The 22,724-nt window shown below is 39.2% G+C and overlaps 1 protein-coding gene across 1 annotated transcript; it reads right to left on the bottom strand.

Moving 5' to 3' along the window:
* Window positions 1-16,891: 16,891 nt before the first annotated feature.
* On the bottom strand, window positions 16,892-20,703 carry LOC134202822 (uncharacterized). The gene is made up of 2 exons (XM_062677809.1): window positions 20,615-20,703; window positions 16,892-19,698 (listed from the first exon to the last, which is right to left on the bottom strand). Exon 2 carries the CDS (start codon window positions 18,389-18,391, stop codon window positions 17,141-17,143), a length of 1,251 nt encoding a protein of 416 aa, XP_062533793.1. The 5' UTR covers window positions 18,392-19,698; window positions 20,615-20,703; the 3' UTR covers window positions 16,892-17,140.
* Between the last annotated feature and the right edge of the window lie 2,021 nt (window positions 20,704-22,724).

Raw genomic sequence — 22,724 nt, 5'->3', positions numbered from 1 at the left:
ACTGGTATTATGCTTCGATGACGCAAAGTTGATGGGTGCGTCCAGATGGGCCGAAAGCCCATCGCGTTTGCGGTTCATCGCCCTCACAAGTCATGGGCCGTCTATAACCTCTACCGGCATAGCCGGGGAGAAGGTTAAGTAACCCACGCTGGCGCTGCTGCCGACTATTGCCTCTGGCCTCCTAGGCGGCGACCTGGACAACCCTCCTCTTGCGAAGGGGTTGTCGCCTACTAATTGAAAAATTGACTTGGTTTTCCATTTTGATCCCACGAGTCACTCAGGAAAAGAGGTCCACCGCGGCAGAGCCCAGCATGACGCGGTAAGGGACAATCACTGTGGAGGGTGCCCAGGTACCCCACAGGCTCCGTTAAAGGCCTAGCTCATTATTTCAGGCCATGGCCCCAGGCCATGCATCCCCTCCGCACGGGTCGCTTAACGCCTTGGGGTTAGGGCTTAGGGACGATGGTCCCCATGTCAGAAGGACAACAATGTCCATGCTGCACTACCAGCTAAGTACAAAACCCTTAGCTGACGGTTGATTGTCATCGGAAGACCCGTGGAAGCATGAGATTGGAACTCAGTATTCGCGGGCATGTCGAGGGTGACTGCTCCAACGGAGCAAACACAAAACGGGGGAGACAGTCTCCTGGGGATGAGCTCTAAGGGTAGTGGGGCTGGTAAGCTGAATCCCGGCCAGGTACCTCCAAAACGTCGAATAAGACGAACCCGGATGGGCGAGCCCCGAGCTGAATCGGGGCGTCTCGCAAAAGGGCGTCGCCTGCAAGAAGTTGGCGGAGGAAGTCCTAGGCGAGACGGTCAAGGTGAAGGCACTCACGACGGAGGTGAATCTAAGGGTTAAAGACTTGGACGAGATCACCGAAGCCGAAGAGCTCGTCACGGCACTGCGGCGACAGTGTAGGTCCGGCAGGGATGCAGGTAGCATTGGTTCGGCTATCTGCCGCGGACGCCTCCAAGGTAGTCAAATTAGGGAGCGTCAAGGTGGGATGGTCGGTGTGTCCTGTGGGAATATACGAGCAACTCGAAGCTTGCATCAAGTGCCTGGAACCGGGGCACAATCAATGGGACTGCCCCTCCCAATTGTTTGATTTGTTCCAGCAAATCTGTGAACAGCAAGGATTCGAAGTTCCCGGCGTTTAAGCGTGCTGCAAAATCACAGTACAGGTAACGCAGCTAAACCTGAACCACTGTGATGCAGCCCAGCAACTGCTGTGCCAGACAGTTGCTGAATGGAGGACGGATATCGCCATCATAGCGGATCCTTACCGGGTACCCGCCAGGAACGGTAATTGGGTCATCGATGGGTCTAAAATAGCGGCGATATGGACAACGGGGAAATACCCAGTCCAAGAGTTGGTGTCTTCGACACACGAGGGCTTCGTCATTGCCAAGGTCAACGGGTTCTTCATCTGCAACTGCTAGGCGCCTCCTCGATGTTCGATCGAGCAGTTCGGTCGTATGCTGGATAGTTTGACGGCTAACTTGATGGGCGTAGGCCGGTGGTGATAGCGGGGGACTTCAACGCTTCGGCCGTGAAATGGGGAAGCCATTCCACGAATCAACGGGGGCCAATCCTGTTGGAATCACTGGCCATGTTGGATGTGAATTGGCCAATGTCGGTACCAAAAGCTGGAACGGGGCCGAGTAGATTATCGACGTTACGTTCTGGAGCCCTGGGCAAACGAGTAGTTCGAACTGATGATGGCTACACTCACAGCGACCACCTGGCGGTTTGCTACAGTATCGACTATACAACCAGGATTCAGCGAACGGAGGAAGGGGCGAGGCCTAGCTCTCGTATGTGGAAGACATCGTACTTCGACGACGAGGTGTTTAAGGAAGCGCTCCGCCGCGAGCTGGTAACAGTGCTCTCGCGTACATGCGATGCCATCATGCCTAGGAAAGTCCACCCTAGGAATAGGAGGCCACCGGCTTACTGGTTGACTCAAGCAATTGCGAACCTGCGCTGCGCCTGCCTACGTGCACGGAGGCGGATGCAGCGAGCACGCACAAAAGAGGAGCGTGTTGAACGCCGGGTGGCTTTCGTGGCTGCTAGAGCCGCTCTGAAGACTGAAATTAGATCAAGCAAAAAGGTCTGCTTCGATGACCTGTGTCAAAGTGCCAACGCGAATCCATGGGTTGCGCCTATAGGGTCGTAATGGCCAAGACACGTGGGGCGATGGCCCCTACAGAGCGGTCTCCAGAGATTCTGGAGACGATCATCGCGGGGCTCTTCCCACGTCATGACCCAATTAGACTGGCCCAAAATGCATGAAATCCTGAATTTCAAACCTTGCACCCTTAATTGACAGTTTGGGGGTCCCAGAAGCTCCCCTGAAAATTTCAGCTCATTCGGTCCAGTGGTTGGCGTGCGCAAATGGCTCAAAGTTTGTATGGGAAAAGTGATCCAAATGTATGGGGAAACGCAACCGTTTCAGTTTTTTGCTTCTAGGTGGCGCTGTAGTCGACGGATTACTGTTGTGGACAAAATGTAGAACCTTTTTTATATAAGGAAGCGGCTGGTGAAGATCGGATGTAAATCCCTTTGAAATTGGCCAAGTTATAAGCATCCAAAGTCGAGGGTGTCGAGCGTGTCCCCCAGGGGTGTTTAAAATGAGAGCAACGTACCACCGACCATTGCGGCGGCGATGCAGGCGTATTCGGTGCCGTGCAAAATTAAATGCATTATTATCACGCAATCTCGCGAATTTTTATCCGATTGGTAAATACTTTCCGTACTCTGTACAGTAGTGTAGCTAGAGAGGGAGGGGGTGAATAAGGGGGGGCAAGGGGGGCGGATATTTATTTTTTTTAGTGGAAAAACACATCCGGGATATTGTTCCATGTTTAATCTCGCAATTTTCTGGCGTCGTTTAATCTTCGATCTAACACGCTAAAAAAATTTACTCAAAATTGACATAAATTGAAGAACTCAAAATTTGGTCAAGTTTGGTTTATGCTATAGTTTAGAGTTCAATTTTCGAAACGTGAATGTAAATACACGAAATGAATTAAGTACTTCTTCCATTTATTTTGTTAGCCTCAAATAAAAATATACAGCCATCCAGTTCCAACATTATTGATATGATCCCTCAAAATTACCTTATATTTGGTAAGATCGTTCCTTATAAAACAATACTGGACCCATTTTATTATTTCCCCTTTATGGTGACCAATTTCAATATAGGGTATTCAGAAAAATCGATCATCTCAGGAATTTTAATTTTTCAAAAAATTGTAACTCCCAAATCATTAGGCCTATTTGTTGTATTAACAAATCAAATAAAAGCTCTTTATTTCTACAGGTATACCTCGATATAACGTAACTAATTTTTCACTCTTCTAATCGTTGTATCTCCAAAACCACTGGTCCTGCAAGAAAAATGTGCTTCTTGCTTTTGTGAAGTGATATTTGATCGTGCAAGTGGAATACATAAAATGGATTCAAAATCTAAGGAAGAATTAAGTATGGAACTTGTTGTCCCAATTGAAAGTTTTAAAGGTGTAAAGTTGCCTTCAAACGGTGATGTGCTTGTTCGGATGCGTTTTATGATGAGAAATCAACACTTGAGTATAAAAGTAGCTGCTAAAACTGTAGTAACTGAAGAGAAATATAGAATTCCTCTAATGCAACACTACAATGCTGTTGTTAAGCTCCTAAAATTATTTAACAAAATGCGAGCAATTATCAAAAAATCTTCTCACACGGGAGATAAACAGAAAGAGCAAGAGCCTAGTTTCATTAATAATTTGGATCGATTGCTCGACGTTGCGTCGACATTGCTCGACGAAATGCATTAAATTTGATTAAAAACGATAAGGATAAACAGTTCCTTATTCTGCAAAGGGAAGTTGGAAGGCCTGGATCTGCCTTTGCGTTTGTTAAAAAAGGCAAAATCGAAGCAGAACCAGAGCCTTCCTTGGAATCTCAATCAGCTACCAGCGTTTTTACTATTGATGGAGGAGGTAAGTATATAATCAAATTAGATGGTAACTTCTACTATATGTCAATATTTTTATGTCTTGCTTCCAGCTGAGAAACCCTCCACTAGTAGAGCATTTTCCGAGCAAAGTAAATCAAAAATATAGACTCCTATACTAGCTGACAGACCGTATTGGACTAAGCGACCGAAATGCAATGTGCTGGACTAAACTTAGGTAAGTTCTCCTTAACAGTACTTTTATTGTATTGTTCTTTCTCCATGAGTTTAATTTTATTATATTGATAGTATCTTGTAACTAAAACAAAATCTTTATCAACTTTATCTATTTTTCAGACGATTTTACCGATTTTTCCAAAGCAATTTTGATCTAAATGGACCACTCGTTGTACATTGGGATGAAAAGCTGCTTCAAGATCTCACAGGTAATATATTTGAGTATTTTTATAGCATTGAAATGTGTTATTCTGTGTTATGATTTTTGGATATCTTCTAACTAAGCATGATTTGAAGTAATCAATAGGTTTTTTTGTTATTTAAAATTTCTTTCCTACAATTTTAGATTACATTTGGTAATATTTGTTTTTTTAAAGAAGCTATTTGTAACATATTTTCAACTTTTTTTTAAGAATCTATCTGATTTTTTTTCTTTTCAGGTACTGACAAAGTAGAAAGATTGCCAGTTTTGGTATCTTCTGGAGCAAATGTTCAGCTGCTTGGAATCCCAAAATTGTCTTCTGGAACTGGTGAAAGACAGGCAAACAAAGTTTGCAAATTGATGAGTGCATGGGAACTGAGCGATCGCATCTGTGCAATGGGATTTGATACAACAGCAGGAAATACAGGAATCAAAAAGGCGCTTGTACCCTAATCGAGAAGCGGATTGGCAGAGATCTTTTATGGCTGGCGTGTAGGCAAAGACTAATTAAGACGTTCATGTCCCATACAAGAGCCCACTTTTTTTTGTGCTTATGGAGTACCAGAGTAGAGATTCGGACAACCGCATTATGGCACCACCTTGGTTCAAGTACAGATCTGAGTAACTAGTATTTCTTCATGTGTTGCTACGGCGACTCTCCAAGTGTTATTTAGTTCAAAACATTGAAAAAAAATAGGTAAATTTGTAGCTCCCATATTATGTTTCTTAATGTTTCTTTCATTTAAGAAGAGTCTTCAACCTAGAATCTAATAAAGCATAGTATAGGCATCATTGGGCATCACGATGTCAGAAAACAACTCGATACAAATATTTCATGAATTTTGTCTCCCCTCAAAAACTTCAGCTCGTTGGCTTCAGTGGTAAGTCACCCCCTCCCTCTCTAGCTACACAACTGTACAGAGCACGGAAAGTACCCAACAAACAACGACAAGCTATAAATAAGCATCTAGGTTGAATTATTGTTTATTTGTGATCTTCGTAGCTGAATAAAATGGATGCTGAATAATTCGCTAGACAGATTTCATTTCAGCATTCAATCTAACTAATATTCGACATGGCCTATTTTTTTGTTTACTACCTTTATTTGAAGTCGAACTAACGTTTCCGTTTCATCACATTTCAGCATATTGGGGAAGTTTAACAATATGCTGAACTAATGATTTTTAAAGTTCTCTGTTCGACTATGATGTGATGCTCTGAAAGGGTGGTCGAATTGAGTTTGAATAGTAAGTTAATAAGCAAGCATCAGACATCCTTCTTAACCGTTGACCTTCTTAACCATTGGATTTCACATTTATCTGATCTATCGCACAGTGGTAAAAAACATTATGCTTTTCAGTTTGAAAGAAAATCTGGATTCTAGATCTAGAAAATTTGATTTATAGGAAAATAATGAATTATTTTCAAGACATGCTTTTTATATTATTTATATTATATTATGCGCAACTAAATTTACTAAAAGCCGGACATAACGCCGTTGAATCACGTCGGAAAATTATTGAATCTTTGATGTGTGGAATCCCAATATTATCGCATGGATGTTGATGAAATTGGAATAATCTTAGCATTTGACAATCATATCGCAACCGTTTTTCAAGAGATTCTAAGGAAGGCCGAGTATACATTGATTTTATTTTCATAAATTCATAAATAGCATTGGGGACGGATTTTATCTTATCGTTTATCGACATTATTTTTACGTATTTTTCCTAGTGTGCGATGGTTATGACTGGCTGAACAATGGTTGAAATAAAAATCTTGTACAGTTATTAACAAACTGTAGTTTGACAGATCGACTTATTGAATAAGAGTCCAATTATGATTCATATTCAACAATAAGTTTATTTATCTTATGCATTGAGTAAGCCATATCTAACAAATCAAGGATGGCGCGGATGACAACGTTACCGGCAGATGATCAAATGACAGCAGTTCGAGACCCGATTTAGGAAAATTTTAAAATGATCATATGAAAATAGCAATTGCTTTAAAATACGTTCATTGGAGATCTTAATGATGTTACCTTCTATGTGTTATTATTTTCGAAGAATTCACATGTAGCTGAATTGACGCTTAGTAAAATGCTTATTAAAGGTTTAACGAATCAGTTAATAAAGTTGTTTTTCAAAATGGGATATTGTAGTTGTATAACTTCGCCAAAATTGTGTGAACAAAGCTTGAACAGAAGTTGTGATAAGAAATAGTACAGACATAATTCAACACAGCGCTGAATTAAATCATCACACTGATGTTAGTTCAACTAGTGAATGTTTGTTGGGTATTTACCAATCGGATAAAAATTCGCGAGATTGCGTGATAATCATGCATTTAATTTTGCACGGCACCGAATACGCCTGCATCGCCGCCGCAATGGTCGGTGGTACGTTGCTCTCATTTTAAACACCCCTGGGGGACACGCTCGACACCCTCGACTTTGGATGCTTATAACTTGGCCAATTTCAAAGGGATTTACATCCGATCTTCACCAGCCGCTTCCTTATATAAAAAAGGTTCTACATTTTGTCCACAACAGTAATCCGTCGACTACAGCGCCACCTAGAAGCAAAAAACTGAAACGGTTGCGTTTCCCCATACATTTGGATCACTTTTCCCATACAAACTTTGAGCCATTTGCGCACGCCAACCACTGGACCGAATGAGCTGAAATTTTCAGGGGAGCTTCTGGGACCCCAAACTGTCGTTTAAGGGTGCAAGGTTTTAAATTCCAGACTTTTCACTTTTTCCATATAAGCTTGGTCCACTCTAATGACCCAAGTCCCTGGCCTCACTTTGTGGAGCTGCCTGGGACCAGGGTGGCCGACGAGGGAAGAGTAACTATGGCGGAACTTGCGGGGATTGCACAGTTCCTTAGTGTAGGCACAAAGAAACAGACGCCTCACTCAACACATGTTCCATCGTTCACCTTTTTAACGGTGGATTCATTTTTTTTTGTAGGTGGTCAATAGGCCACTGATAGCGCTTCCATCGATTTTACTTGTGTTTGATGTTTACGCACTACCGCCATCTGGTTGCCGCTTGTCTCAATACAGTGAATTTAGAATTGGGCGATAATGATTCCGTGACGATGATTTTGATTGCAATTTGTTCTAAGTGAGACGTCTGTTTCTTTGTGGTGTAGGTAAGGCGCCAGGACCGAATGGTATTCCGAACCTGGTCATTAAAGCGGCCATTGCTGAGGCTCCCGAGATGTTCAGATCTGTCGTGCAGAGATGCCTGGACAAGGGAATCATCCCTGAAGTATGAAAAAGGCAGAGCTTGGTCCTATTGTCAAAGGAAGGAAAACCACAGGGGAATCCATCGGCATGTAGACCAATATGACTTGATACGGCGGGGAAGGTACTCGAGAAGATCATCCTCAACAGATTGTTGATACGCACGAAGGGTGCGGATGGTCTATCGAGTAACCAGTTTGGCTTCCGTAATGGTAAGTCGACCGTAGACTTCCAAGTCCAAAATATATTCAGATGTCCAAAATACCAATGTTACCCTAACTACTGAACATGCAAAAATACTGCAGTGTGAAAGATAGCAAAGACAAAATCAGGGTACTATGTTGCACTGCATGTTTTAGTGATGCCCTCTAAGAAATTTAATAACAATGGCCAAAGTTTATCCTGAATACTACCCCTTATCATATATATATATATATATATATATATATATATATATATATATATATATATATATATATATATATATATATATATATATATATATATATATATAGGTCACCTTGCCAACGTTCAATATGGTAGCGCCACAGTCAGTAGAATGGAAAATTCAACCTTTTCACCCCATATTAACCCTCATACAAACCAGAAACGGGCAATCCAAACCAGCCAAACAATCAGAGGATACCCAGAATATGGAACAGAATCAACTGCAGAATTCATTTTTTGAAGCATCCTAATTATTAGTTTGCTGCTACCGGTTCCGGCGTTTACATTCACTCTGAAATCATTTTTTTAAATATTTTTTCCAATCAAGAATCGTGAATAATGTTAAGTTTTACTTCATTGAAAAAAGTGAAGTTTGATAATCATCCCATCAATATTTCCGGGTGGCTCCTGTGCAGAAAGTGTTTAAAAACTGTTGTTTTTGATAAAGCTGTGAGAAGAAGTGAAGTGCAGTGATAATCGTAGAGGGATATAAATTTGGCACATAACTGCTGAGTTATCCCAAAGTTTTATTCAAAGTACATAGGGTACGATGATGAAATATGTTTATTATGACGAGCAATAACATTTAGAAGCTATAAACGGGTTAGTAATTTGAATGTTGAACTTGAGATGCTGTTCATATCATTCGAATGTTGGTAGGCGATTGGTGAGGCGGAGTGGGGGAGACCCGTTAGCGGATTGGTAACATATTAGCTGCCACCGTGGTACTCTTCCAACTGTGTCCTTAAATTTCATTTTTATGTTTCTACTTCTTCTTCTTCTTCATCATCATCTTTTTCTTCTTCTTATGTAGCATCAAATCACCAATTGTATATGCAAGTCATTGCTGGAACGTCACGTCGGTCACGTCGCTCAACCAGCAAGCTTTTTTTTCAGTTTGGTGCTGCACTAAATTTGACATCGACGTTCTTGTCACGCGTAATAGTTGAGACAAGTTCATACTTGTTCATGTTTTTATCTACATCGACAATATTATCTCGCAGGGAAAATAAACATTTTATCTGATTGCATGCATACTTGATTGGCGCTTTGATGTTGCATGAAGAAGAAGAAGCAGAAAGATGATAATCGAAAAAATTTCCATGGGAAACCATACGAAGAATTTTTCAAAACTCTTCTCTAAAATTTTAAAAGTGACTGAGTAAAATTGTAGAAAAAACGGGCATTCTCATGGGAATTTTTCTTAATTTCTACCAAAAGCGGGACTACTCAAAACTATGGGTAATCCTACTTTTGACTGAAAGTAAGTAAAGTATCCATGGGAAAAAAGACACGGCAATAAAATAAATATTTTACTGTCACTGAGCAAATGAGAGTTAGATTGTTCGTCGCTTCTTGTGTGACGCAACGTTACTAGAGCGTCACCCTAGCATTGCGCCCAATGTGTACGCAATTGTAACACATTTCGAAGCAACCTAAAACTTGTGTTCGAGTTACCACAGGAATGCATTTTTCCACAGAAAAGCTTGAATTAGCTTTGAAAATATATTGTTTAGAATGATACAAACTTTAATTTTAGACTTTGTGCTTTTAAGAAGTGCGAATGTCTGAATTTGGATTTTCATAGATGGACACCGATGTATTTCAATACAAACATATTTTCGCTAAGATCTTCGTGAACGTAATTTACTGCTGTTGAGACACTGGAAATATGTTTTTGAATGTCAGCAAACAGTTTTTACCTTTCTCTTACAACAGAGTTGTACCAAAAATTTATCAACCCACTCCAAAATCGAACTTTTCATAGAAGCCTCGGAGACGCCTATAGGCTATAGCGTTATATATATATACCAATCGACGAGCTAAATCAATGTCTGTCTGTCGTTTTGTATGTAAATATAATATTATGTGCATTGTGCAAATATGGTAAGAAAAACTTAATCCTATTTTTTCACTTGTCATAAGACGAGTTTTACAATCCCATTGAATTCCACCACTTAATTGTATCTTGACAGATACGTATTTCAACCTCAACAGTAAGGCCGTCTTCAGTGTCTCGTACTTGACTCGACTTGACAAGTGAAGACATTCCACTAAAAAGCTCAAAATAATTTTCTTAATCCTATTTTTTGTTAAGCGTTGATTTTGTGCCATTTCGAAAAAGGTGGTCGGTTGTCGGCACCCTAAAAACAATCAAAATGAAAAACTATGAAGTGGGAGCGAAAGATTGTGTCAATAGCAATGAAATTTATTAGAGTTAAGTACATTATTCACATTTTATCAAGATTTGAAAAATTGTTAATTTTGCTAACAACTTGGCTTGTAGCATGAAATTAAGCAATAAACTAATAATTTCCCTTGATAATCACCGGGGTGCCGACAGGTTGTTGTTTTCGCGTCGGTTTGCCAATTTTTCTGCATTTTGTGAGATTCGGCGGGTGGTGTTTCGGGCTACGCCACCCAGCGGGATAGTGATTTTCTCGTGTGTTTATTGGATACCGTGGAAAGTGATAACGACTGTAAAATGTCCTTATATGCGTGTAAACTCTTTATGTAAAAAATGATACGCAACAAAGTCAAAGTACTGTTCCTGCTGGCTTTGAACTTTGTGGATGCAGATGTTAATCTGGTGAGCAAGTTTCATGTTGGTTTTTAACGTGTTTCAATGTTGAGTCGTAAGTTGTATTAGGTATAGTTTTTGCACTATTTTTAGGAGTGTGGTGACCGAAAGTTATTTAGTTTGTTTAGTCTGTTTAGTTTCTTCTTTTTACTATAACTAAACTTTTCTCATTTACTGAGTGATCGATTGTTAGCACGGGCAATGCCCTTACTAATAATGTGATCAAGAAATGTAAATGTGCAAACATGGTTAGTGTACTATTCCTGTTGGAAAAATGGTAAGTAATTTTTGATAAATCATAAATCCCTTTTTTTATATTGATTAATTTTATTACTAAATACGCGCCAGGATAAGAAAGTTAAATTTTGGTCCAGGAAGTGTGAATGCACTTCAGATATCCTTATTGGAACGTACACACGGTCAAGCAGTTCGACCAACATTGACTCCACCTCCCGTTTATTCAAACATCCATCAAGTTTTATCAACAGCGACACGAACAATCAATTTATTTGACCAACAATATCACACACGAACGACCGAAGCACCAACTCGAGCACCAACCATCAAAAAATATATGGGGGTTTGTGCAACTTCACTACAAATGCTCAAACATGTTCGGCGAACCTTGACTCCACCCCCGACAACTCAAACCAAAATCAAACCGTTTTAATTTTTTCCAACCGAGCCGCCAACTGTCAAATGGTTGTTCGAACAACTTCACACACGTTCAAACAAAGCAGCAACCGAAGCGATTTCTTGGGGGCGGAGTCAATGTTCGTCAAACTGCTTGACTGGTGTGTACGTAGCATATGATATGTGGGTGTAATCACGCGGGGCTATAGGAGTTACAATAGAGCAATCACCTTCTAGCCCCCGGATCTAAGATTCTTGCAATTATATTAAATTTTGATAGTTGCACGAATATTCTATCCATAATGCCACTGCCAGACAGTGGGAGTTAGATTGTAATAACACACAACACACACATAATCACCGGGGTGCCGACAACCGAAATAAGTGACCCTTTTGAAAAAGGAGAATAATAGTTAAATTGCGACCGCTAAGGAGGCATTCAATAATGAATCACAAAATAGAGTAAATTTGCTTTGTAAATACGTAATGCGCCAACCATTTCGACTGTTTTATTTCGGTTTATAACACTAAGCAAATGACCAGAAAAAAAATTTGAAGTGGGTTTTCCAGGCGGGTGCTAAGCTGTCAAATTTTTGTTGCCACCAATCGAATCGAGCGAATGCCGACAGCACTAACACCAAGCCGTAGTCTATGAAAAATAAACACTGCAGTGAGTGAGAATATTCTGAAACGCACAAAGTTTGGATAATGCAAGAAACTGTTTCTGCTTAACACAGATTTTCTTCTACCAACATAATTATTTATCTGCATATTTCGCGTAAGGAATAAAGCGAAAACACTACATATTTACGGATTTGGTGTATTGTTCGTTGCGATCTTTAATTTAATATGTGCTTTCGACACCACTCTCTCTTGTAAAAACGGTAAACAATACAAATTTTTACAAATACCACCACAATTTATAATAGTATATGAGCATTTTGACATTGGAGTATAAATTTATGCGCCAAAAAAGAGGGTACTGTCATACTTGCCAAACTCCATATGAAAAAAATCCGTTGTCCCCCCTCTGGGGTTTCCACTTGACAAAAAGTGTTTTCTCTGTAAAACGAAACAAAGACTTCTATATGCTTCGGAAACGGCACCACGGTGTGCCTGTGACGGTTATTAACGAAAAAAAATGTCCATCCATTCTGAACTCGCCTTTCGAAAGATATAATATCCAGGCGTCTGCTATGAAAATTTCAAAATCTTTCATCTAGGGAATCAAAAGTTATGGCAGTTACAAATTTTATGATTTTTGCGTTCGATATTTCACTAATATGCAACCATATATATCGTGAATTTCCTCCTGATTACATCCAAATAAATTATCATCAAAGATGCAATTTGCAACCTCAATCAACTATAACCTAAAACCTATTCTTTGAATACTGCTTACAATGGATCAATCGCCGCGAAATTGCTGGTGGGGATTCTCATTGATTTGTTTTCGGCGAAAAATGACAAAACAAAACTTTGCCAGACTGTCCGGACGTTTCGGTCGATTTACTGGCCTTCGACCATCTTCTGCGGACACTAAAAATCACATATATTGTTAAAAAGCACATTAAATTTTACAAAATAAAAACAAACAATCTTCCAGTCACTTATTTTCTAACAGACAGCCATTACTACTTATTCTTTGAATAATAGAAAAAAATAGCAAAGGATGTTAGAGATAACATTGTACTAATATCAATGACAAAATAGACAATACAACCACAATACAGTATTCAAATTACAGAATTATTGCACTTCAATCTCCTAATCATACCAAAGTGTGAATATTGTCTATGACAGACAAGTAACTACACTCTGTATGATGATTCTGCTTTTATTAAATATGATAATAGTTGGTAACATAGAATACCGCGCTGAAACAATTTTGTCTTTCATGGGTACTGGGTAGTTAGTAAGACTAGTAACCAATATTTAAACAACAATGTGCATCATTTGTTGCCTGTTATACAACCATCATCCAGTTCGATTCAAGCAGTGGTACAAAAACTAGTTCCATTTGGAAAAAAATGGGAAAGGCTAGATCACACGAGGAAAACCGTCTTTTCCGAGAACGGTAGACGGAAAGAGCATATATGCCCCACTTCGGAACGTCTCAACAATTTAACTTACTTGTTGAGCTACGATGCATTTACTTCATAAATTAATGCATTTACTACATAAATTAACTGACACAGGGAATACTAGTATCCGACTTAGAACTAGAAGAGGGAAACCATCGCATTTCCATAAAGCCAGGTAATAAAATGAGAGATTTTAAAAGACTGAAACTATTTAAGAAATATTTCACTGTCATGAGACGAGTTTACTACAATTCCATTTATTTCCACCAAATCGTATTACTTTTACATATACGTATTTCGACCTTAACTGTACACACTTAGTTTTTATTTCTTCAGCTCGGCAAAAATCCGCACAGCCGTACGCCAACAAAATAAAAAGCTGATATTCCGGCAAAAATGATGTTTGTTAGCTGATTTTTGGCAAATCATTTGCTGATTTTCAGCAATTTTGACAGAAATCTCGGCAAAAACATGTTTGCTGGGGCACAACTGTGCGAATCTCGGTAAAAGTTGACCATTTGCTGAGATCCCGGTTAAAAAAATAAAGTGTGTAAGATCGTCTCGTACTTGACTCGACTCACGTCGAGACACTGAAGACGACCTTGCAAGTCAACAGACTTGAGTTGAGTCAAGTACGCGACACTGAAGACGACCTTACAGTTGAGGTCGAAACACGTATATATAAAAGTAATACGATTTGGTGAATAAATAGGAATTGTAATTTCAGTTTTATAATTTCTTTGATTCAGTTAAATGTTGGTTTTTTCAAGCCAAAATCAAATTTTTGAAAACAAATATTGAAATGAAAGCTAAACGTCAGTTAAATATGAAAAATAAAATGAATACTGTCTGTATTATATCAATTGACCAAAAAGGATTTACAAAGTTATAGTTGATTGAGGTTGCAAATTGCATCTTTGATGATAATTTATTTGGATGTAATCAGGAGGAAATTCACGATATATATGGTTGCATATTAGTGAAATATCGAACGCAAAAATCATAAAATTTGTAACTGCCATAACTTTTGATTCCCTAGATGAAAGATTTTGAAATTTTCGTAGCAGACGCCTGGATATTATATCTTTCGAAAGGCGAGTTCAGAATGGATGGACATTTTTTTTCGTTAATAACCGTCACAGGCACACCGTGGGCACGGGAAATGCTGGGTAAAGCGTACCATTGGTACTTCGCGTACCTGAAGGAATAAAATAGACCCCATCTCGTGGTCCTTAGCCTCTTACCCAGCAACTCCTATTCCTACCTCCTCGTGGTGCTGATCGGGATACGAGCAACCTTAATGAAGATCGATTAACCAACCCCGGTGGGAACTATGGTCGAATGCTGACACGGAAGGGGGGGGGGGTTTGCTCCTCTCCGGAGCTGCAAATCTTACTGAGCGTCTGTTCTCCATGTCAGGATCGGATCACAACAGCGTTTATTCTCCCTTTTATAGAAAGCTGATCATCGTCCGAGTGCCAGCGAGGGACTCTTAGCGAAACTGTGCACCGGGAATAAGGAGGAATGGTCCTCCGGGAATTTAGGGGGTTTGGTGTCAGGTCCTGCAAGCCAGCCTTTAAAAAAACATACGCAACGAACAATCCACAAGCGAGTACGGACCGGAAATTTGAAACTCGGTTCGTGGAACTGCAAATCTCTCAACTTCATCGGGAGCACACGCATACTTGCCGATGTGCTCAGGTACCGTGGATTCGGCATCTTAGCGCTGCAGGAGGTTTGTTGGAAGGTCAATGGTGCGAACGTTAATCATACCTTCTACCAGAGCTGCGGCTACACACACGAGCTGGGAACAGCTTTCATAGTGATGGGCGATGTGCAAAGGCGTGTGATCGGGTGGTGGCCGATCAATGAAAGAATGTGCAGGTTGGGGTTCAAAGGCCGGTTCTTCAACTTCAGCATAATCAACGTCCATAGCCCTCACTCTGGAAGCACTGATGATGATAAGGACGCATTCTACGCGCAGCTGGAACGTGAGTACGACAGCTGCCCAAGTAACGACGTCAAAATCATCTTAGGAGATTTGAACACTCAGGTTGGCCAAAAGCACATAACATATGTGTAACTCGGGTAGCAAAAGTTGTACCCTTATAACAGATTGAATGTGTTATACGGAACATCAAAACGTCAAAAGATATGGTATAACAGTATTGAATTAGCAAGGGGTCGCGTGATTTTTACTGTTTATCTGATTATTATTCACACCAAAATAAGCCAAATATTTTGTTTAGATTAAAACTTGGTGGAATGAAATTTAATAGTACTAAACTCGTCTTATGACAGGTAAAGACAAGCCACAAAAAAGGCTTAATAATTTTCTTATTGTTTTACAGTTTTGTAACTTTTGCCTACTTTGTAGTAGAACGTCTGCCGGGTCGACTAGTTGGTAATAAAATTTACCGATCTTGAGGAAAGACTGCTCGTTTTGTATTCGTTGATCTCAACAGGAAGCAGCAATGCAACTCTAAACAGTCAACCATTGCAAGCCGAATATACATTGCACTTGCCACGAGTTCATGCAGACTTTATTAACATTTTTGGAGAAGGTTCGAGTAGCACAGGTTCATCTTAGTTAACGAGTTGGTAAAGTGGCAGGAGAAAGCAATTGAAGGAATTTTAATTTGATTTAGGGAACTATCTTTCCGTTTATTTATAGTTCTAGCAATTACTGCTAGAATATCAAGATGGTGATATAGGATAGAAAAGTAAACGACATGGCGTATGAGGCAGAAGCGGTAACAATATGACTACCAAGCTCACTAGACACAGAAGAAGATGAAGAAGACGCACATAGTGAAGAAACTATTGGATCATTAAATATAAAAATTATTACAGTCAAACCTCCATGAGTCGATGTTCTATGACACGATGTCGGATCATGGAAGCAAATTATGCCATATGAAAACAATATTTTCTGGGTTACTGTGATGGTCCCTCAAAGAGCTTTCCAAGGATTTTCTATTCCACATCTCGATACTTTCATTATTCGACTGTTCCTTTCAATATCTACTTATCTTCATAAATCAGTTACAATCATTATAAAATTATATGATTATTATAAAATTGATTATTGACATAATTATACGATTAATCTTTTGAAACTCTGTAATTAACTATGAAATATTTTTAACATAAAACTTCGATTCATCATACTACAGTAACACCAAACTTTTGAATGAAGTATTACAATATTGGTTCACAATATCAGTGTTTTGCTGTTTGAACAATAAATGTAATCAATGTTACAATACAAATTTGGAAACGTTATTACCAGAATATTATCAAGCAATTTGTCAAGTTATTCAAACTAACCTAATGCTCAGTTACAGCGTATTAAGTAAATTAGTGTTGAATCAGCTTTTCAATTCTCAAAATGATCAGAAACATCGTTAATATAGTTCATTGTTATTCCAAACTAAAAACGTCTCGCGACGCCGTCCCAAGAGTTTGCTTTCGTATACTTGGTTAATGATTTAGGTTAGAGGATTTACATAAGTTATATTATCTATCTAGCCAAAAGGCTTTTTAAAAAATTAAACTATTAAAGGAGTTCGAAAAACAGAACTTCACGGACCAACGATTACGAACAGAATGAAATTTATTGTACATTGGAACTTACGAGTACCCTATTTCTGCTGATTAATAATTTATTGCCCTAGCTGTCGTCAACGTCGTGATTCCTGCTGATTGGGCATCCTACTTCTGGACTGCTGATATGGGAAACGATGGTGTCGGGTTAACGTCGGTTAAGGTGCACATGTGTTGTTGCTGATGTTGCTGTTGGTATCGGCGGCTGACGGCAATGCATTGACGGTGCCCAGTGCAAGGGCTATTTGTTGTTGTTGTTGTTGTATAATTTGCAGCTTATTGCGTAGTAGCTCGGTGGAAGGATTATCGTGGTTCGATGGGTGTTCGATAACTTCTCCCTCCCCAAGTGAGGATCGTCTCGGTCCTTTGAGTTGAACTCGACATCTGGTCTTGGCTATAATGAAAATTATGATTGAGATGATGATGTAGATGCTGGAAAGTCCTCCGGTTAAAGTCCAAAATTTTAATTTCAAGCTATATTGCTCCAAATAAACGTGTTGTAGCTTGTCTCGGGTCTCGAGAGTTTCGTTGCTGAGTGTGAATATATCCAAATGTTGATGGTAATTCCAGCTAGTTTTTATGTTGTGTAATGCTCCATAGATTACAGTAGCCTCCTGAATGATTTCGTTGTTCTGAAATGAATGGTTGTTGAACGTGATAGAGCAGTTTCCAAATGATATTAGAAAATTTCCTTCTAATGTACGATCGTCTGGTCCACAGTTACTACTAAGAGTGTGGTTTTTTGCATTCTGGACCAAAAGTGTATTCTCCGTTACAAGTAATTGAGATGTCCTATTATAAAACGTGGAATTGCATATCGATTGTTTCCCAAATACTAGGGGATAGATACAAGTATCGTGCATTTCCTTTAGGTATTTCGCCTTTTGAACGAATTCAAAGGGTTCACTTGTGGTATATAGAGAATTTTCACTTTTCACGACATATTCCGGATAATCATAAATAATTTGGTTCTTGTGTACTATTGGGTGAATTCGAATCACAGAAGATGTTACGTTATCTAACTGTGGCACGTGAAGGATGTATAGGAGGGTGTGTTGAGTTGCGGCGAACTTAGGGGTGACATGTTGTAGGGCCTCATCTGGAACATCTATGTTCACTCCTTGATTTTGTAGAAGCGATTTTATGAACGAAATCTCTTGAATAGAAAGTACTCTGTTGGCGATTGTAGCTGTTTTTGATAGGATGATGGCGTCTTGTATGTCTTCTAGGAGTTTGTTGATGATATCAATATTTATTATTGTAATGATAGCCGAGATCTCATTTGCTAGCTCGTTCGTTTTCATGCTGTTGATAATTTTGTTAATGCTGCTGGTCAGCTCCGAAATTCTTGTATTGATGCGGCTATTTATATGAACTTGCTGATTATTCTGGGTAATTAACTCATTCATTGTAGAATTGATGATATGAAGATCTTGTGCATCTGGTGATCCGGCCAGCCATTTCCAACCAGTTCCCAACGAATCCCATCTTTTTGCTCTATGATGTTCTGATGGTTTTATTTGAAGAAAGTTGTTGTACAATGCTTTTATCTTGTGTTTGACTATGCCTCCTAAAGGGTTTCTACTCTTGTATAAAAGGATGAAGTCAAGTAATCAATAGATTCCTGTATTATTGTTAGGTTGATGGGGTGTACAATTTTTAAGTTTCCGGTTTGAATTTTACAATCTCCATATCTTAAAAATAAAATGGGGTCTTCGTTGAGGTTTCTCAGGGAAAGTTTAGATGGTTCAATCAATAAAGGAAGGGTGATGAGTATCAGGAAGGGTGCCTAAAAGTGGAATTTCATAGTTTAGGGTTTTATGCTAGTTTCTAGTCTGATCTAAATCAATTCGCTACGTGTTCTGTTGATTATCTGTTTCAGTTTCCGAATTCTTCGACTACCATATCTACGATAATAATTAAGTTTTGTCTGACGTTTCCTATCGATTTAACTGCAAATACTATGTATTTTATATTTATTTTTATAAGACAAGGGAAGATTTATCTGAGAATAAGATTGTAATAGGTAGTGTTACATAGTTCGTAATGGTATCTGTCTAATATTTACGTTGGATAACATCGATTCAGTGGGGATTCACAATTATAAAGAGGTATTGCTCTGTCATCGAGAGCTAGTTCGGGACAGACATATAGGATTTAGGTGAGGATCTAGGATAACGGAAGGGAATGATTCGTAGGCAGGAATATTTTACTTACTCTCCAAGCGTGGCTTGCAGGAGTTGGAATGCTTTGTTGCAGGGTATCATATTCCTTTAGGCTTCTGTGTGAGCGCTGTACTTCGTGCAAGAGTGTCCTAAAATTTTGAAATCATGAGTATGGTATTTGAATTCATGTATTGGAATGTTAATGTATAATCCTCCAGGGGTTCATAGGGTTTTCATGCTTTTCGCAAGCTGTCCATTCCTAGGGTGGAGAAAGAAAAGATTAATATCGTAATATGGATTCATCAGTTAAGAATTAATACATTTCATCATTTCCTGATTCTTTTCAACCTTGTTTTATGGAGTTTCCGATTTAACCGGTCGCGATAAGTCATTTGGTTATCCTGATCTACTATTGTAGAGTTAAATTTCTCCAATCTTTTAGATTTGACTCCTTGTCTTTCGTTAAACACTACTTGACCAGGTTCTAATATTGGTGCGTTTTCACGTGAAGAGTTCCTTTGTAAATTTTGTTTTTTCTGCGTCTCTGAAATCTTCAACATTACTTCATCATAAATTTTATCACGGGCTTCGAGTAATAGGGGCAGGTCTAGGGTCGTTCTTGGCCATCTTTAATGCCATAAAATACCTCTCGTGGTTTCATTCCGGTTGCCGAGTGAATGGTGTTATTGTAAAGTGTGTTTGAAATGAGGAACATTTCTTTTGGTGATATGTTTGGGAACTTATGTTTATTGCAACGAAATATTTCTGCAATTGTCGAATGATATCGCTCGACAATTCCATTTGTTTCGCTACGATTGCAGGGGGTAAAGTATTGTTGTACGTTCAAATTGTCCAGTAATCCTCTCACTTCAATAGACTTTAATGAAGGTTCATTGTCTGACACCATCAACTTAGGAGTACCGAATAAGGAAAAATATTTCAAAATAGATTTTCTTATGTCTGGGATAGATCTTGATTTGATCGGTAAAAGGACACCGAATCTGGTTAATTTGTCAACAACAGACAGAAACATGTAAGGTTGAGAGATAAATATATCAACATGGATGATATCTAAAGGTTTGTGAGGGATCGGGGTTTCTCCATGTTTGATTTTGTAAGGTTTCCTTTCGTACTTCATCTTATTACAGGTAGGGCATAAGATGACGTATGTACGGATTTTCCTTTTCATATTTGGAAAATACCACCTTCTAAAAATTTGCTCTTTGTTTTCAAGGATTCCTCTGTGAGCAGTCTCATGAGTTTCCTCTATTACTTGATTTTGATCGAGATCAGTGGTGAGGTCGATCAATATTTTCTGAGAGATTAATACTTTGAAGGTTTTACAACGACTGAAGTGGTTTTTATATACCGTTTGTATCGATGGTATGACGTTTTCTGGACAGAGGATACAATTGAGTTTACCGGGACGCATGTAATCTCGAAATATTCGGAATAATGTTGCTATACCAAAGTTAATTTTTGTTATAGTTCTTCTGTACATTTTTGGAAAGATTTCCTCATAAACTTCGGAGTCTTCCGCGCCAACTTTCAAAATTATTTGGTTGTGAAACACGTTTATGGGTTTCTCAGTACATTTAACAAAGTCCAAGTCGTCAGTATCAGCGGAGTGAACAGAACTATCATCCGTTGATTGTTCCTCTTCGTTGACATTGATTTCATGGGACGTTTCGTTAGGTATCCTGGATAAGGCATCAGCTACTACGTTCTGTTTCCCTGGGCGATGCTTTATCTCGAAGTCGTATTCTAGAAGTTTCAGCCTCCATTTTACCAATCTGGTGTTTGGCGTTTTTAAGTTTAAGGCGTAGGTAAGGGCTGATGATCAGTGTAAAGGGTGAATTTTCTTCCAAACAGATAGAGTCGGAAGTACTGTGTAGCCCATACAATGGCTAAAAGTTCTTTCTCTATGGCTGAGTAATTTTCCTCCGTTTTGGTTAGCGTTCTAGAGGCAAAGGCAACGGGTCTATCTTTTCCCACTTGGCCTTGTGATAAGACTGCACCAAGAGCAAAATTACTCGCATCTGTGGTTAAGATAAATGGTTTATCCATGTCTGGATACTGGAGGACATCACTTTGTGTAAGCAAGTCCTTACATTTTTCAAACGTTTTTACGAATAATGGAGTATGTTCCACTACTTCGCCTTTGCGTAACTGAGCCGTTAATGGCTTAGTGATTTTAGCAAAGTCTAGAATAAATCTACGATAGTACCCTAGGATTCCAAGAAATCCTTTGAGTTCCTTCTGAGTTTTCGGAAGGGGCCAGTTTCGAATGGCTACTATCTTGTCGGGGTTTGGTTTTACACCCTCGGCAGTGACAATGTGACCTAAGAAAGCAACTTCCTTTTTAAGGAATTCACATTTGTCTAACTGTAATTTTAGGTTCACTTCTTCTAATGCTCGTAATATTTTTCCCAAGTTTTCTAAGTGTTCCTGTAGGGAAGTAGAATAAACAATGATATCGTCCATATAAATGAGACAACATTTGCCTATGAACTTTCGGAGCACATGGTCCATAACGCGTTGGAAGGTAGCCGGCGCGTTTTTGAGACCGAATGGCATACGTAAATATTCGTATAGGCCATGATCTACTTGGAAAGCTGTTTTCTGTACGTCTCTCGAATCCACCTCGATTTGATGGAAGCCGGAGGATAAATCCAACGTACTGAAATACTGACACTTACCCAACTTGTCTAATATCTCGGTGATATTAGGTAGAGGGTATTTATCGTCTACAGTTTTGCTGTTCAATTTTCGGTAATCAACCACGAGGCGCCACTTTCGCTTGCCTGAGGCGTCTAATTTCTTAGGTACAATCCATATGGGCGACGCCCACGGGGAGGTACTGGGTCTGATTATACCTTGGGCTAGCAATTTGGAAATTTGTGTTTGGACTTCCTCTTTATGAACAAACGGGTATCTGTAGCTTTTAGTGTAAATTGGCAATTCATCGCTGGTATTAATACGATGTTTAACAACATTAGTAAAGGAAAGATCATCTCCATCCCTGTAGAAAGCTGTGGGGTAGCTTCGGAGTAATTGGAAAAGTTTAGATCGTTCTTCAGTATTGAGATGATCAGAACGAACCTCACTTACAATGTCTCGTGTATAAACAGTGTTGTGGGGGTTCGAAGGGAACTTTACTTCCTCAAAATTGTTAATATCCATGATGAGTTGTTCGTAATTAATAGTCTCAATGATAGGAGCTTGTTGAGTACTAACGAAAAGAAGGCTAGCTTTATTATTACGAACGCTGTAAAGTCCTGAAGGGATGAACACATTGGGAGAAATTTGCATATCATTTTCCAAATAAAAGTCTCCAGAACAAATGGATGACTCGATTTCCTTAATTGTATGAATAGAATCATGAAAATTTAATTCCACGGTGTCGGGATACTTTTTCATTAGGGGAATCGTTTTGCCATTTATGATGAGGCTATTTGAAGTTGTATCAATGATACACCCAAGTTTGTGGAGTGTTTGATAACCAATCAAACCGTCAAAAAATGTATGGAATTTAAATAAGTTAAATTTTTGACAAGGGACGTCAACGTTGTATTGC

Source organism: Armigeres subalbatus, unplaced genomic scaffold (assembly GCF_024139115.2).
Source record: "Armigeres subalbatus isolate Guangzhou_Male unplaced genomic scaffold, GZ_Asu_2 Contig1443, whole genome shotgun sequence".
Lineage (NCBI taxonomy): Eukaryota > Metazoa > Arthropoda > Insecta > Diptera > Culicidae > Armigeres > Armigeres subalbatus.
The sequence above is the reverse complement of the archived record's forward strand: the minus strand, read 5'-3'. Positions and strand labels throughout refer to the sequence as shown.